An 18,367-nucleotide genomic window follows, 5' to 3' on the forward strand; every position below is an offset into this window, starting at 1 on the left:
GTCCCATGCTTGATATTTTGAAATTGACTTGATGTCATTTCTTCAAATCTGGCACAAACATCCATTTGGATTTGATGAACAGATTAAATTTTGGTTGTCACATGTCAAAGGTGAAGATCACTGTTCTTGTCTGTCTTATTCTGGTTAACACAATACCCTACAAACACCTTAAGGGAATTTCTTCAAATTTGGCACAAACTTTCACTTGGACTTAACAGTTAAGTGATACGAAAATTGGTGGTAAAAAGGTCAAGGTCAATCTGAACTTGCACCCCTCTTATTCTTTTAAGTGTAACATCTCAAGAAGGTCATGAGAGTGTTTCCTTAGACTGACGAGGAAGGAAATGGACTGTAACGAGTCAACATTTCTGTCTGATATTGTGGTCTTCTTATACTACATCTAATATTATTTTATTGTCTTCTATTGCTTTTATTCTTTAATTTTCCAAAATAGATTAATTCAGTTCTTTCACTGCGGTTTGAGATCTGCTAGCTCTATCACTTTTATTCCTTTTATTTCTGTAATCTTGTTGATCTTTTTTATACACATTTTGTTCTTGCCTCTTACTTTGACTGTTTTAGCCCTTTCTCTGTTTGGCATGTTTGTTTGTTGAGTCCCTGCCTTTGCTTTGTCCGTCAAAGTCCTTTGTAAACAACAATTTTTAAAGGTACTATATAAAATAAAGATATTGTTATTATTATATCAGGCAAAATAAATGGTTTGATCAGGTCAATCCAAAGATGAGACTGGTTGCTCTATATGCAGGCACTGAGAAAGTGTAATGACAGGCTTTGGAAAGCTTCATGTGTGGGAGATTTCATTCTGTCCTTTAAAAAGGAGTAAATGTGTTTGATTTTCTCTCGGTCATTTGGCGGATCAGAAGGAGGGATCCCACAGATGATTTAGCAATGTGGGATGGTTTCTGTGTGCTTTGCAATTGAAAGTTTATCACTTTCAATCTGATGTGGACTTGAGTTGACTCATAAACCAGTAAGAGCTCCTAGTGTTGTAAACACATAGTTTTGAGGGGATGTTAGTTTTAAATTTACGTTTTGTTATGACTTCTATTATTGAATAAAATCAAATATCTTTCTCTTCTTTCTCAGACAGGGAAATTCTTTGGCGAAGCAGAGGGAGCTGTAATGAGTAAGCTTCTGCAGATGGGCTCTTTCAAGAGGTAAGTATTTCAAACTGCACGTGTGCTTGTGTGTGTGTGTGTGTGTGTGTGTGTGGGTGTATGAGTGTGTACTTATACGTGCCAGCGTAAGTGTATGTATTAATATGTGTGTAAATGTATGTGCATAATATCAGGCAGGCCACAGAATGAGAGCATGTCTCCCCTCGCGCTGACAGCTCTTAACTTGGCCAATCGTGTTGAGCTATTCAGCGCTGAACTCCGACCCCTCGCTCAGCAGAGTTCTCCGTTAAGGGATTACAGCAAATCTTTTCCTGAAACGAAGGAATTAGGAGAAACTTGAAGTCACACACAGACACACACACACACATGTAGACACATTCACGCATATACTGCTTGTTGTAGAGCTGTGTCTCCTGGAAAACGCCAGGAGCAGTGGGTGGTGACTTTCTGCAATTAATTTGGAAATTTAACCCAGGAGGATAACTTTCCCAGTATTAGAGAGCAGAGAAACAGACACATTGCAGTTTCACTGTGGATTCAAACCAGTCTGGGCTAACATTCGTTGAATCTTTAGAGAATGTAGCTGCAGAAGCGTATAACCACATTTCCAAAGCTGCAGTTCTGTATTCGGGAAGTGGGTGAGCAGATTTTAGCCATGCTGTCTCAGTGCATAAAAATCATAGGTGACAAATCATAGCACAAGTAGACAACTACGCCTGTTTATCATAGGGATGTAACTCAAAAGCTGACAGCTAATGGTTTACAGTCCCACTCTTAAAAACAAAGAGGCCTACAAGTGCTTTCAGTGAATCTTTAATATTGGATGATGAGGGATTGTTTAAAATTAAGGAAGACATTTGATGAATGAATATTACGGCTTGTGACGGTGAGGCATTAGCACGATGAGTAATAGAGCTTATGATCTTAACACTAATGAATCCAGTGCGATCTGTCTTAACCCAGTGCCATCTGTAGCGAATTATTGTGCTAAGTTGCAGCAAAGTTTTGGTCTTGATCAAAAAAAAAAATTAAAAGCCATTAAAAACATTTTAAAGTGTGCCACTTAAAGTCGACACCGAGCTGCCAGCTTGGATTTATCCATCAGCATCAAGGGAGCAGATGAAGACAAATGTGGACAAATTGTTTTGACTTACTTTTTGATTATCCACCAAACTAGCAGTAGCAGGGGAAATCAATAAATGTAAAAGTGATGTTATGCTCCCATGCAAAGCAAATGAAGGCTTGCACACCCACTTTGACAGACAGCAGTCATACGCCAATGCAATCACACACGTATACTCAGTGATGAAGTTAACTGTTAGTATTTACTCCATTACTTTACTTTAGTACCATTTTGAGGCACTTGTACTTTACTTGAATACTTAAATTTTCTGCTTCTTTATACTTACACTCACGCTGTTTAGCATGTTGGAGATGGATCTGTAGCCCAGCACCTGCTTATATGTGCTCACATTTTTTCTCTGATAACTTAAGATCCATACGTTCAGGAGGTTTTTACTGGAAGTCGAATTATCCATAGAGGTCTCTTAAAAAAAAACAAAAAAAACACTGACCCGGTTATTTAAACCCATTAAAAATCACTGTATAAAGTAGTTTCACGATTGAAAGAAAACTTTTTTTTCCAGTTTTTCCAATGCTATTGATGCGTAGAGGCAGCTAACAACAGTGGCTGACATATGAACGCAAAAAGGGGAAAACGTGAATCACCCTTTACAGAGCCAGTATTTGGTGTGTACATTCTGGGTTACTGTAGAAACATGGTGTAACAACATGGCGATCTCTGTAGACGAGGACCCGCTCCCTATGTAGATATAAACGGCTTATTCTAAGGTTACAAAAACACAATAATTTGAATTGATTTTACACTGAAGAAAGCCATCCATTTCTGCCAGTATATCCCCCTAAATCTTACTGGACCTTTAAGGATGCAGGACTTGGATGCATGACTTTTACTTGTAACAGAGTATTTCTACACTTAAGCAAAAAATATCTGAGTGTTTCTTTCACCCATGCTTATACTGTACTCATACAAAGATATTACATTGGTCTAAGTTTGCTGCTAACACCATTATGTGGCCAGGCTCAGCGCTAATTGGTTCCTGGCAGCGTGTTGGAGCTGTGTGTCACTGGTACTGTGACTGAGGTTTGAACATCGCCCAAGGCTGCGGATAGACTGGGCCCACTCAGACATCATACACATGCACATGTCAAGTATATAGGAACTTGTCCACAGGCTATGCGAAAGAGCGTCCAGCGTATATGTGTGTGTGCATGTGTATGTGTGTATTAGGAACCCCTTCAATAACCTCACAGAGACAGACCCAGACCTCACACCCTCAGGGTCTACTAAGCCCTTAAATCCTCTGATATCCCCCCCAATATCCCCAAATCATCTACACACGCACACACACACACAGACAAACACACAGACTCACCTTCCTACATCACTATGAGGAACCTCTCGGGAAGCTCTCGGCTTTCACTTGCGTTCCTTTTCCCATTCTTGCCACATCCATCCAATATATTATCCGTAGGTAAAGCAGCAGTTATAGCAGAGGTGGGATCTTTCCTTCCTGCTCCCTCACAGCAGTCCAGGAGGCCCCGCAGGCATGTAATAGTAGAGATAATGTGTAAATGAAGACTTATATTGCCTTATCTTGGCTACATCTTCCTGACAGCTACATTACTTGTCCATAAAAACATTACATCTTAATCTCAGTTCAACTCTGATGTCTTTCTTTTTTATCTCTATCCATTCAGGGTCACTCTGTATGACTACCAGGCTCTATGTTGGGTTTTTTCAGAGAGCAGTGACAGTGGACACACACTGTTGGATGTGAGTACTGCATTTTTTCCACTTTGTTCATGCTTAATGTTTGCACTCCATGCGATGCGAAGTTGGATTTTTTTTTTTGTCTGACTAGTATTCTCTCCTTTTTTTTTTCTTTAGCCGTACTTTGCTTTCTTCTCAGCCATGAAGTGGATCCTGACTGAGATTGTCATGTAAGACATCTGTGTATGTGAAAGTGTCTTCCGTCTGTTTGTAATAGCATACGCCAGCTGCATACATGTGCTTTGGAGGACTCATATGGTGGCCTCTCCTGTCAGTGTGGCTATATATAAGCTGTATGTTTGTTTACGAGTGCCTCCATGTGTACGTCGAGGTGATCATCAGTGATCATGAGCTGTAATGGCTACCTGATGTTTCCTGTAGCGCGGGTATTCCCGTGATGCCATGTTGTGGTTGTGGAGTCTTTCTGGGTGGTCTGTTGTCGCCACAGTGCATCATGGGAGGATTGAGTTGTCAGTGCTAATTTTACAAGCGGTCACAGTGAAGACATTTTTTTTTTTGTCTTTGGAATATTAGTGATCTTTTGATTTATTCATTTCATTTTAAATGTATGTTTTACTTGGGCTTTATTAAATTCACAAATGAGTGAGTGAACTTCTATGTTCAACTGAAGAGAGAAAATATAACCAAATCATCTGAACAGAGGTAAACAAAAAACAATCTGTTTCATAAGTATTTTAGTTGGACAAGTCATACACGGACAAAAGTTTAAAAAAAAAAAAAAAAAGAAGTAATTTACAGCTTTATTCACATGGAAAGAGTGAGAATCAGGGACACCGATACTGAGGAATTCTCAGTAGATTTTTAACACTCAAGTTTTTCATGCTTAATTGGATTTGTGGCATCTAAAAAGCATGTAAACATGATGGAACTATGATAATAACAAAGATTCATATCTGTGTCATGCTTACTTTTAAAGCTAAATTGATGATCTTTGGAGAAAATAAACAATTTTTCCGACTTAAGTTCTTAAGAAACTTTTATTATGGAGGTAAAAAGTTGGTCGGAATGCATTAGAGAGTGTAACAGTATCTGTTATATAAGCATGTGTCAGAGTGTATTGTTATGTTCGATGTGTTCTCCATATTTAGATTCCTGGTGGAGTTTAACTTGTACAGCTGGTGGTACTCCGACCTCACAGCTAAAGGTAAGAACAAACTATTTGCTGATCTGCATATTCTCTCTCTGTGTGTCTGAGTAAGCGGACTCAGACACACACTCATATAAGCATATGCAGCATATACTGTCATTGTAATAAAAGTTTTTATACAGTTTTGATTATACACATTCCTAATAAATACATCTTTGTGCATGAACAAAGCACCACATAACACACTTTAAGAGCTGCTCAAGTGGCTCAACATGTTTTGTTTTGAATGTCTGGTATAGTTCAGATTTAAATTATTATGAGCTAAATAATTCTGATCCTCAATTAATTATCTCTAGTCAATAATTATGGTAAAGCTGGAGAAAGAATCAGGATGATTATTCTCACTTTACCATTGTAATATCTGTAGACAACTTTGTACGTTTGATTATAAATTGTTATAACTTACACCGGTACACATTTTTAAAATTTATATTTTCATTAAACATCAAATGGGTCTGTTTATTTAAATTAATTAATTAGTTTCTCTATTTATTATGGTCTTGAATTTTAAGTTCAGAAATATAAATGTAAAGGTAATTGTTTACCTGTTATTTTCCATTCAAACATTCAAAACAGTTGTTTCCATTTTCTAAAAGATGGAAACACAGATATTTTCTCTTGAAAAACAATCATACAAAAAAGAACAGAAAACTATTTTCTTGGAAACTGGGAGACAAGACAAAGCCAGTTTATTCATTTGGAACATTTCAGCAACATGCAATTCAAAGTACTTTACATACAAACTGCAAAAGACACACAATATAAAAAGACATTTTAATACAATCAAAAATCATTAAAGAATCTGCAAGATAAAGACATAGAATAAAGTTATGATAAAATGGAATAACACAGTATAAAATACAAGACTAAAAGTTACAGTGCATTGTAAGAAATAAATAATTATTTTATTTAACAAAAAGCAACAGCAAACTGCAAAGTCTTCAGCCAAGATTTTCTTTTTCTCCTACTTCATATCTTTTAAAGCATTGTGGAGCCAGGGAGGTTCTTATGGATCTCATAGTTCCCAAACATCAACTATTTTTAAAGTTTTTAAAGTTGTTTTTAACATAACACCAAACACCAAACACAAATAAAAAAATAAAAAAAATAACATAACACCTACATTTAATCTCAAGGTTTATGCCTCAACATAACCATGCGCAGCAATGAATGATCACCTAATTTCTCAGTTTCTAAAAAAATGTGTTTAATGGTTTTTGCAGGGAACTTTTCTGTCTTGCAAAGGAAAAAAAAGAAATTACTCCCTTCTCATTTTTATGTCTGCTCATAAAAATATTAACAACTTTGAGAATGACAATTAAAGTGTGCCTTTTTAATGTTTTTATTTGTATTTTTAAAATAAATAACCCACAGATGAAAATGTACAATAGTGTCAGTTTCTCATCTTGTGCCTGAGTTCACATGGAACAAAGTTCATTGCGTACAGAAAAAACACCCAGTGTCCTCAGCACTGACCTCCTGTCTTCATTTTCGCCATCTCCCCTCCGCTTCCTCTCGGTCTGACTCAGTGTGACCACTGGAAAAACAGAATAAAGAGGCACAATCCCAAAACCCAAAATGTAAAAATGGCAGAACACGAGATTGCCTCGAGTGACCTCAGTGTGAAAGAGGGTGTACACACACATTTGTATTTGTTTGTGTGTCTAGAGGGGGTTATACATGATGTTTTTATGATCTGTATGGATGTATGTCATATTGGTAGTGGTAGGAAGCAATATCCGCTCTGTAATAAGAGGAAAAACAGCATTGCTTTCTTTATTTTTTCACTCCGTCTATCTCTCTCTCTGTCCTTCTCTGGTTTTCTGTCTTTCTTTTTCTGTCTCACTTTCTTCCACTAACACACGTGCACATTTCTGCCAGGCTATGAATGCTGTGATGCCTTATGTTTTATAGAGTGTCAAACACCGTTTGCCCGTCTGAAATTAAAGCCTCACTAAGCAGCATCACATTGTAGTATTAATACTTGCCAAAACTAATATGAAAATATTAAAACGTGAATGTGAGAGAGGAGAAAGAACCACAAAATGAAAGTCTATGAAATGCTTTCCTTGCACACTCTTATCCCGAAAGAAGTGAAGCTGGGCATTGCTGCTCGCCAAGCAGTCGAGACAATTTCACAGCTGGCTAGCCTCAGGTCTTAGCAGCACTTTCTATATCTTTTTACAATAGAGACACAGGCCTGTGACACACAGCTGAAACACCCCAATTTAGCAGCCCGTAACCCAATCTACACGACCTCTCAGGCTGAACTAATCCCAGACGTTTATACATGTAGGCTGCGTTTCTCACATGCGTATAGTTTATATACAACTGCACACACATTTTTTTCCCCCCATGCAACAATGCTGCACTGCTGACATCCAGTAATTAAACTGCTCCATTCAAATTACACCACATAATCCACCATCTTTAGAAATCTGTGTGCAAGACCGCACTAAAAAAAATTTAGTTAAAAAAAAATAAAGCCACACATCTTAAAATGTTCATATTTAATATGCAAATTATTATATTAGCCCCTGCTTTTATAAGCCAGCTTAAAAATATTGACCCAAATAGTAAAATGCGTGAATTTGCCTCCCCCTGCTCCTTCCACTCCTGTAGCATTATTTTAAACCTCTGGGTGGCAGGAGAGTTCAAGCAATGCTGCATAAATGGCTGGCCAAGATTTATAATGGAAATATCTCCAGCAGGACAAGAGGCAGCAGCTCTCGTTCAGAAATGCTGCTTTCTTTCAAACGTGTATATTTACAAGGATGTGGTGTGTTTAACTGTTTGCTTACAATCTATTTGCATAACTATTTAAAATATGTATTTGACTTTGAAATGGATGTTAGATGACTTCCTCACTGAGTTCCTCTTTCGCTTTATTTTCTTTCCTTTGCTTTCTTTTACTCTATCTTTCTTTTATTTCTTTCGCCCTGTCTTTCTTTCTTTGCTCTTTCTTTGTTTTGCTTTATCTTTATTTCTTTTTCTTTTTGTCTTTATTTCTTGATCATTCTTTTGGCGTGTCTTTCTTTCATTTGCTATTTCTTTCTTTTACTGCTTCTTTCACTCTTTTTCTTTCTTTCTTTCTTTCCTCATTTCTTACTTCTTTTCTTTCCTTCGTTTCTTTCCTCCTCTCTCCAGCTCAGAGGATAGGTCGGTCCATGCAGGTACCATGCGACACAGAGTACCCGGCCTTCGTCTCCGAGAGGACCATCAAAGAGAACACAGGCAATGTTGACTGTGACGGCTGCATCAAGTATGACACACACACACACACACACACACACACACACACAACACAGCAACAGTCTAAATATCTGTCTACCATTCAGGAAAACACCTCGAATATCAGCAGGCCACTATGTTCCATAAAACAAGCTCACAATAAAAAATGAATTATCCTGTTAACTCTTGAAATATTTTTATCACTATAATCCCAAATAATGAAAAACACATTTAAATCATTTGTTGTCCATTGAAAACACTTTTATCCCAGGCAATCCATCAGAGACACACACACACGCAGACACTCACTCTCTCCTGCGGCAGTTTGAAATACGAGGCATTTAGAGATGAGGGAGAGAGGTGGAAAAAAGGCTTCCTTTAAAAATGGGAAAATGAGTGTGGTCCCCATTAACAATTTGGGCTTTTCTGTCAGGCAATTGTGGGGTGTTCTCTGGATCCCTCCAATAGGTCCTTCATTGCTCCCAGCTGTGGAGCTGCCAGGGAGGCTCAAAACCCTGTGTGTGTGTGTGTGTGTGTGTGTGTGTGTCTGTCTGTCTGTCTTCCTTGTGTGTCTGCTGCCGGTACAGCCCCACAAGGTCAGCAGGGTAACCACTGCCCTGGGTGCTAGAAGTAAAATGCGGTTGAGGATGCAGTCAGACCACCAAACACACATACAGTATACATACACACCGCACCCTCTCACATACACACGACACAGGCGGACTTCAGAGAAGAATGGCCTCATCTCTGATGATGACACCCGATCTGGGATTAGCGGGCAAGGCTGTGTGCTCTGAGCAACATGTCGCCTTCAAATAAATCTTTTTTTAAAGCACAATGAATTTGACAAAGTAAAATGGAGTTTTTATTTCGGTTATATGGAATTTTATAGCTCATATTAGTAATAGAGGATATTGGTGATAAACATCTGTTTCACGTTACATGCTGACTGAGGCCTTTCTCTCATATTTTCATTGGGACACGTGTGTGTGCTATATGCTCTCAGAAATATACCCTAAGCTTTTGCCTGTTAAACCTCTCTTTACTGTGTTTTGACTGTGTGTACATGTGTGCGTGTGATGTCGGTATTTGTATTTGTCCATTACTTCCTGACGGGTGAGACGTAGTGACAGATCATAAGAAACAATGAAATCTAGCAAATGATATAATAGCTCAAGTGTCCCTATAGAATGATTTAACCTCCATTAATGTAAAGCCAGCTTGTCATGACTGTAACATGAGATTGAGGACAAAGAGTGTGTCATGTCTCTAACAAGAGAAGGTCTTCAAGGGAACTATTAGCGACCATACTCACGGCCATATATCCTACCGCTCCACGTACTCCTTTGTTTTCTCTCGAACGTCCCAGATGAGCAATGTCCCTTAAAGAGAGAAGTTCAAAGTTGCAATGAGCTACAGCTTCAGTGCTATACTCAGATGTGTAGACGTGATTTCATGTAGAGATTCTTGAAATGCATCCCTCTCTTCTCCCAGGTTACACTAATAATTATGGTACTGCTGGATTGCTTATGTGCATATTATCACGGTGTGACTTCACCGTGCTATAAGGCAAGTTTTGTTTCTTTAACACAGCTTTTAAAACAGCTTTTAAATGCCATGGTTGCAGAGGAGAAAGGATCTTTTAGAGTATGCAGGATTGGAAAACAAAATCATAATGTAAAAGTGTTGTTAAATTTTATATGTTAAATTAAGGTAATCTTGTTACATGCTAAATTATAAATTATGTGAAATTTTTGATTTAACAGTTCTTAGCAATTAGTCTGGTTTTGACTTTTTTTTTAATCACATATTCCATATTTCATTTTTATGCTTGTTTTTTTTTCAAGGCCTTCGTTCTTGAACACAACCTTTTGTTTTAAACTTTTTGTGGAATTTAAAAATCTAAAAATCTATTTAATACATCATTTAGAGATATTACTAAATAATCCACCAAATACTCTTTGTATTGAAATAAAGTTTGCAGCAGTATGATATTGTCATAGCATGAATACAGTCTCTCAAAATATCATGGTTTCACAGTATACAGTATAAAAATGATTATCATCAGTTACAATGTCCTTAAAGTGTTTTTTCTTCGAGTGTAATTAACACTGTATTTTGATTAAAACTTAATGGGAGTATGTATAAAAAAAATCTCCCTTTTGAAAATAAATGGTAAAATTCTCTTTTCTGTTGCATTCTTTGTCAATAGTGTGGATAAGCAGATGTATACTGTATGAAAACTGTTGATATTCATACTATTGTATACCTTGAAATAGTATACCACTGCAACCCTAATTGGAATCATGTCAAATGTGTTAAGGTTTTAAAAAGAGAATACTGAAATCATGGTGGCCATTTTCCCCAAAAGTAATAAGAGAAATGGAAATAAAATGACAGCATCGCACTGAAAACTCTCCAGCCTGTTTGTTGAGATTTTATTGGAGCAATTTCAGCTCATTGAATTAGTAATTGTTAAATTACACACAGTAATTACTGGTCAAATCCCAACTGTGATGACAGATATTTCTGAAACCATACAGTGCATGGTTATGGTTAAAGTTATGCAATGATTAAATCACTGGAAAATGGGAACATTCTCTACAGGACACACAAAAATATTGCATTTAGCCAACACTGAGCACAGAGTAATTTTACCATGAGCGGTCAAAAAAACTTTGCCACTGTTCTGCATCAAAAGCATGTGTAAAGCTTAATGTATTGTGAAATGTTATCGTCTTAATGCTAACCCCTAAAATGAGCCTCAGTACGGCTGACACTGGAAAGATAAAACATGTTCCTTTCATGATCAAAAAGTTCTGATATGCAGTGCTAATTTTTATCAACTTAAGCTGCAGATTATGTGATATGTTTTGTCATAACTTTGAGAAGAAGACACGTTCTGTCACCACGTCTGCATTTGTCTTTATCTTTTCCTACAGTACATCAGCTCTATACTATACATCTGTTTGACTTCTGATTTCCGTCTCTTTCACTTCCTTATCTTTCTTTCTGTGAGTCTCTCTGCCGCTCACTGTCACTCTCTCTTGTTCTCTATCTCTTCTCAGAGAAACAAATTGTATGTCTTTGTAGTCTGTTTCTGTGCTGGCTGCTAAAAGCTGCAGCACCAGGAGACCATGTCAAGAAGACATAGTCTTAACCGTCTGTGTGCTTGTGCGAGCAATATGCATTAATGTCTGTCTCTGTGTATCTGTGCATACTGTACACATCCTTGTGTGTGTCGGAGTGTGTGCCTTCTTATGCGGCGTAGTGCTCCCTTTCCCAGCACTGGGTATGTTCAAGGCCAGCAGCTGTGCTGTCAGGATGTGTTTAAGTCTTTTCTCCAAGAACACTTGCTCTGCTTTCTATCAGCGGGCTGAGCTGGGCCGGTCTGGCGCTGTGCAGGGGTGAGCACGGATTATTAAACATCAGCAGATCCTAATTCACCCTGATTGGAACTGGCTTGGCCTATTTGCTGGGCTGGTTTGGTTGGGTTTGGTTGGTCACGGTGGGATAACTGTATTAGAGTGCGGTGGATTGGTGCTACTCAGGGATCGAAGGCTGTTTGTGGTCAGAGGAAATTGGTCATGGTATTGAATTAGTAAGGATGGAGATATTTCTAGGTCTGTTTTGATCTAGCAGGTCTCTCCCTCTTTGTCTTACTTCCTCCCTCACAAAAGTTGAGAGAGTGTATGGCTGTATTTCTGCATTTTGTGTGTGTCCACTCAGTCACACGTGCATGTTCTCATACGTGTCTGATAAATGCCTCACGATGAACTCGATAAATCACCCAGCTGTGGCCAAAGAGAGGGAGGGAGAGAAGCAAGAGATAAAGAAAGAAAGGGTGACAGAAAGAAGAGATCATCTTTACGAGCTCTCTTCTTCATAAAGCATATCCAAGGTCGTAAATCACTGGCCAGGAGGCCGAGGCGAGGCCTGATCTCTCAGGCCAGTAAAACACAACCATGGGAAGCTATGAGCACAAAAGTGTGGTTCCCATTTGTCTCCCTTTTGAGTGTTTTATATTCTGCAACACTTCATTGGTGCTCGCTTTGGATACGATATAACAAAGACGAAAGAGAAGAAAGGGGAGAGAATGAGGAAGAGGAGGGGATGGAGTGAGTTAAAAAAAGTATGTGTGTATACATCGTGTGCGTGTTGGTGTGAGTCCTTCGATGTCTCTGTATGTTTATTGACAGCTGGTGGTGAGACAAGTCATTTTCTTGACATGCATCCAGTGGAGTCTCTTCACTGCATCTCCCCTCCGCCAGGGGAGAATGTGAACACTCATAACACAAATCCTCTGACACACATGGAAATTTACATCATACCCATGCGCCTTGTCTACTTGCCAATCCAGCTCTCAGTCGTCCTTTCCTCCCTCTCTCTTCTTCCTTCCTCATCTTTTTTTCTGTTTCTGGCTGTCTGTGCTTTGATTGGCAGGTCCTTTGTGATCCAGCAGATCCCCAGCAGTAATCTCTTCATGGTGGTGGTGGACAACAAGTGTGACTGCAGCATGTTCGAGCCAATCACCATGGACCCCATCGAAATCATGTATATCCTTCAATGGCCAAAGACTGGAGAGGTGGGGGACTGAGTAAATGATTACAGTGTAAAATGTGTGTATCCTGAAAGGGAGGAAGAGGCACCAGGATGCTTTGGAGCTACATTTGACAAGGATTTTAAAATAAGTAAAGCAACATTTACTATAAAACCATGACAATCTGAACAGAGAACTTGATTAAAAGCAACAAAGACTAATAATAATGCCCCAGCTCAAATGTTAAATAGTTGATGCATTTTGCAATATACTCACTCAGAAGTAGACCAATAAATGTCCCAATCCCAGTACTCCCCTTGCCCTTACAATTCAGCCCTCACCACTCTAAGCGAAAGAGCATGGTGTCCAAAATAAGTTTATTCAGAGTCACATTCAAAACTAAGTGTTATGAGAAATCATTGGCAAGATGGCTGCACCAGCAATAAGAGAAGCCCAGAACCCAGAAATGTATTTTCTTCATTATTTAAGATTTAAATAATCGCACCAGTCATTGCATTGTATTATTCAAGTTTTATGTTATCGTCTTTTTTTAATAATTAGTTTAACAAAACAATTGTTAGAAAAATGCTGATGTCTCAATACCTAAAAAGCTAATGTTAGCGACTGTTTTGTTTTGGTTTTTTTTTAATTTTTGAATTTGAATCTGCTGTGCCAGTCCCCCCTTTTTTATCATTCTGGGCCCCCTCTTAAAATTCTGATATTTTTGTGGGTCCATGAACACAGTGCAGGCGAAACTCATCGTGTGTAATCTGCAGCAGGAGTTTGAGTTGCACTGGGATAATTGATCAGGTGATCTGGTCAGAGCTTTTCAGGTCAATGGAAGAGAGGAAAAGCATAGTGCAGAGTGAGTGAATGCAAACTTTTAGACCCAGCACAATGAATGGTAACTAACTGCTCTGTCTTTGACAAAAGTATGCTCGGCTTATGGTGCAACGTATAACAGTATATATACATATATACTTCAATAGCACTGGAAAATCTATTTGTGGTAGCATATGCTTCAACTGTTAATTGTTAATTCAAATGCCCACCATAGACAAAAGAATGAGTGAGAAACCATGGCATGACAGTGCCGCATTTGACGTTTTTCAGTGTCACATATAACTTATGTCCAGCAGTGAGGTTGTTGCATCTGTTACAACTTATTGGATATCATTACAGAGTGGCACGACTAAGGATTGCTAATGTTAGCCAACAGAGAACCACTTATTGCCTGTTAATGTAGCAGTGTTCTTTTTATTTTATGACTTGATGTATCGATTGACAGCACGATACAAGTATCCATGCTTTACTGTCTCCATCAGATAAACGTCATTGTGATAATACTATTACATAAACTTCACTGATGACTACTGATGACACATCAAGGTTTTGAAGGGTTGTCCCATTTAATAGGGGAAGATTTCAACCATTACCTCTTCTGGTTCTGTTCTGAGGGACATAGGGACACTCAAAAATGAGGGGAAGGGGTAAAAATAAGTATTTGGGTTTGGCCAATGGATGAATGATCTTTGATGACAACTTTAATGCGTTATATAACTGACTTAATGCAGTTTTTCCACCCCCCCACACTGAGAAAAATAACAGTATCACCTGATTATGTTTTTTTTTTTTTTTTTAACGAAAGGAGTCTATCCTCTACCTCTTGACTTCAAGTGTCACAGTAACGCATAGCTAGTGTGTGTTCATCGATGTAACTGGGACGTAAATGGCATAGGGCATTTTAATTTGTGAGGAACTTTGGGAATTTGTTTGCCCCTAACCCTTTTGGTGGATGAAAGAGATGAGAGTGTTGTGAGGAACAAGATCTTAAGGCTTTTAGACAGCACTGCACTAGAAATCTGTTTCACAGAGATGCGTGTGTGTGTGTGTTTTTGGACTGTGTTACACAACAGCCCGCACTGTGATGGGATACTGATCAATAGCAGACACAGCTCAGAGTGGAGTCAGAGTGAAGGAACTTAGCTCGTCACCACATACCAGAGCTGGATTCTCCTACAATGTGCATCCCTCTGAAATTTTATGCAGCACAGTCACACTGTATATACATGTCCACCACTGTTTATTTAGTTGTGGAGTGCTTACTGTAGTATAAAGCCTGCTGTTGTGTTGCTATGCAACAAAAGAAAACTCATCAAACACTGCTCCGAGTGTGCTCTCTTTTTTGCACACCGTGCTGTGCGCAAAAGTATCAGTGCCTTCATAAGAACTTCTTTCCATGGTGCACACAAAAACATGCAATCCTTTCCATTATAAACAAGAAATACACTCCAGCAGGAAAACACCCTGCGGAGGGTACACATTGTCTGTTATTGCCTTAACTTCAGCTGCACATAATGAATCTCTCAAGTGTGAGAGGTTGAAGATGCAAAAGGACAGGAGGCGCCCAGATACCTGTCATCCTTTTCACCCAGAGGTATTCACTCCACGAACACAAATATTGTGCACATACGCGCACACACACACATAGATCACTCACTATTATAGTACTTTCTTTCACAATATGTCCCCCGCTTATTCTGCTTTTGTGTTTTATTAATATAACTGTTCATACCCCCCCCCCGTCTCTCTCTCAAGGAGAACTCAATGGAGTGTGGAGGAGCTGTGGGTCTCACCCCGTCACTTGCAGCAACACTGCTCTGCGTCCTCCTGGCGCTGTTCCCTAGGTGACCAGAGCCGGCCACGACTCTCCATCCAGAGCTTGACTTGGATTGGCTTGGCTCGCCATGCAAAAGAATCGCAACGATGCCACAGAAAAAAACACTCCTGCCCCTTATAAAATTTTGCCCAATTCCAACTCACCACCTGCAAAGCCCCGAGCCCTGAGGTACCTCCATACAAGACCAAGACACACATGAGAGGACTGATAATGAATAGGAATTACAGCTGCTAAGTAATGATCATTACGGTGCTTTAGCAATATCACATGAGCTGCATGGAGAGGTTTTTGGGAAGATGCAAAGTTTTGAACATAGTAACAATGCTAACGATGCACATAGTAGCTTAAAAACTGCACAAGTGGTCCAATAAAAGCCACTGACACTCACACTACTATGTTCATTCCTTTCAGGTAGCAGCTAAGGGCTGGGGTCTGTAGCTGGGCTTGGAAATGGGCATTAGAGCCACGTAACACCCATGTGGAGAAAGACAGGTGCACCTTTCCCCCGGCCCACTCTGATTTTTCATGGACAATAATGATTCTGAAGTTTTAAAAAAAAATAATAATAAAGAAGATAAAGATGATTATATGTGGCTGGGGCCATAATGAAATGTTTGTCTAATGATCATTTTTTCATGACAAGAAAAAAAAAAAAAACAAGTTCTAGTCTATATATGAAGAAAAAGTTTTATTTATGATTTGCAAGTGGTACCCATAAACTGTGACTATGAGATTTTGAGTCCTCTGACGTGAGTGGTTGTTAATATTTGAGCTTTGCCTTATTGAACGATATTGGTCCTGTTTGTGTACTTTTGAAATAAAATGATGTTTAAAATGTATGTGGTTGTTGAAAGCTGTGCTGTTGAAAGGCTCTTAGTGAAACAGACCAGTAGAACAATAGAGTTAATATGAAGCATCACTTCTGATCCCTCTAGACTGGTCTATTGTTGTTAGCAGATTTGACTGATTAATACAGTATCTGTTCTTAGTGGTTGGCTGTGGGGAAATGTTTGGCTGCTTTATAGCTTCGAAATAAGCAGAGATGTTTGTGCACATGCATGCATTTGCATGAGTGCATCTGGTGTTTCACTCTTCTGTCATTCATGTAAACCTCTGCCTCAGAGGCCCGATCCCCCACACAAAGAGAGACAATAAAGACCATGACACTGGAATCGAAAGCCAACCATAACATACATCTGTATTTGTTTAGGAAATAGAAACAAAAATCCTTAGACATGTTCTGACAAACATACATGCAAGAATAGGTCTCCTGTACCACGGCAGGCTAACTCATATGTGTTTGTGTGCATCTACCAACCACAATGAGTAAAAACAGCAGTGGTTCTCAGGGACCCTGTACCAGCAGGAGGCCCCTCTGCTGTGGTCCCTACGTCAACACCAAGGTCCCTGTGGTCAACGATGGGACATGCTTCATCTCCCTCTCTATCCCCACCTCTCAACCAGCCCGTTCAACTAAACCCCACATCCTCCTCCACTGACAAGGTAATTCTCACTGTCTTAGTGGACTAATCTGTTCTCCACTGTTTCACTGATGTTGTCCCCTGAGCAAAAATGTGTGACTCTAATCATTTCCAGTTGATCCTGTTCTTCCTCTTTCTATGGTCCAAAGAATCCCCGACTTGGTGGTGGGTCATTTATCACTGTATAATGGGACTGGAGCTGTTTTGGGTCAGGGCATCCAATCCAGTCTGTGATTCCTTCCTGTTTGCCAGATGAGTTATGGGAAAGTGCATCCAATGTTTGTACAAAAGGCAGACATGGGAAAGAAATGTGCTTTCTGTGGAGCTGCTACAATGGCAGCTCTGATGCCACCTCAGGGTCCTGTGACTGATAAATGCTCATCTCTGTTTTCTGTAAACTGTTCTCCCCACACACTGGTAGGTGAAACAAAAGCCCTGCAGATGCTAAAAGACAATGTTTTTGAAATATTGCACTGCACACTGCATGTACATGCTTGTCACAAAGGTGAGATGTTGATTTGGCTAGTTCTCTTTGTGTGATTAGGTTGTTCATTGCTGCATTGCTAAAACAGTATATTTTCTTTCTTTTTTTAATGCTTTATATCCATTGTGTTGGACTTTTATGGGATTCATTGTAAGTTTTCTTTGGTGCATAATGACCTGAAAATTAGAATTACGTTTGTATTACCTTAGAATGAGCTCTTTATATCTACATAGGAGGCAGGTCCTTGTTTATGGACATCGCCATTTTTCTACAGTAACCCAGGCCAGAACGGGAAACCAAACTCTGGCTCTAGAAAGGGCCATTTGGGTTTTCACAACCTCCACCGAAGTTAGCAGCCCCTGTGCGACAAGCCCAACAGCATCACATAAAAAACAATTTTCAATGTGGAAGTAATTTATTTAGAGTTCTTAACTTTATGAATCACCGGGTCCGTTTGTTTTAGAGAGAAAGAGACCTCTGCTTATAATTCGGCTCCCAGTAAAAACCTCCTGAATGTCTGGAGATGAGCATACAGTAGCAGATGCTCGGCTAGAAGCCCTTTTGTCGCATGCTGCTGCTACAGCATTGGAGAAACACTGATTTGTATTTACCTTTTTGTAATGTTTTCAATCATCTGGGTTGTTTGTTTAAAAGAGAGGAAGAGATCTTGAGCGCTGAAGAAATCCTGACTGGGAGTTTCAGCTGGTTACAATCTGCAGTCCTCTCCACTAGATGCCACTACATCTGAAACACTGATCCTCTAAAGACAAAGACAACTGAAAAAAGAATT

At 39.2% G+C, this 18,367-nt stretch overlaps 1 protein-coding gene across 2 annotated transcripts in view; it reads left to right on the forward strand.

Moving 5' to 3' along the window:
* cacna2d3a (calcium channel, voltage-dependent, alpha 2/delta subunit 3a) overlaps positions 1-16,451 on the forward strand; it is a 139,882-nt gene extending 123,431 nt beyond the window's left edge. For both annotated transcript variants that reach the window (XM_042491919.1, XM_042491920.1), the window contains 8 exons: positions 1,108-1,178; positions 3,921-3,996; positions 4,111-4,163; positions 5,103-5,158; positions 8,309-8,423; positions 12,836-12,948; positions 15,287-15,369; positions 15,531-16,451. In XM_042491919.1, the coding sequence (XP_042347853.1) occupies positions 1,108-1,178; positions 3,921-3,996; positions 4,111-4,163; positions 5,103-5,158; positions 8,309-8,423; positions 12,836-12,948; positions 15,287-15,369; positions 15,531-15,623 (660 nt within the window). In that variant the 3' untranslated portion in view covers positions 15,624-16,451. The remainder of the gene's footprint in view (positions 1-1,107; positions 1,179-3,920; positions 3,997-4,110; positions 4,164-5,102; positions 5,159-8,308; positions 8,424-12,835; positions 12,949-15,286; positions 15,370-15,530) is intronic.
* The last annotated feature ends 1,916 nt before the right edge of the window (positions 16,452-18,367 follow it).

The sequence above is a fragment of the Plectropomus leopardus genome, chromosome 8 (genome assembly GCF_008729295.1).
Source record: "Plectropomus leopardus isolate mb chromosome 8, YSFRI_Pleo_2.0, whole genome shotgun sequence".
NCBI lineage: Eukaryota > Metazoa > Chordata > Actinopteri > Perciformes > Serranidae > Plectropomus > Plectropomus leopardus.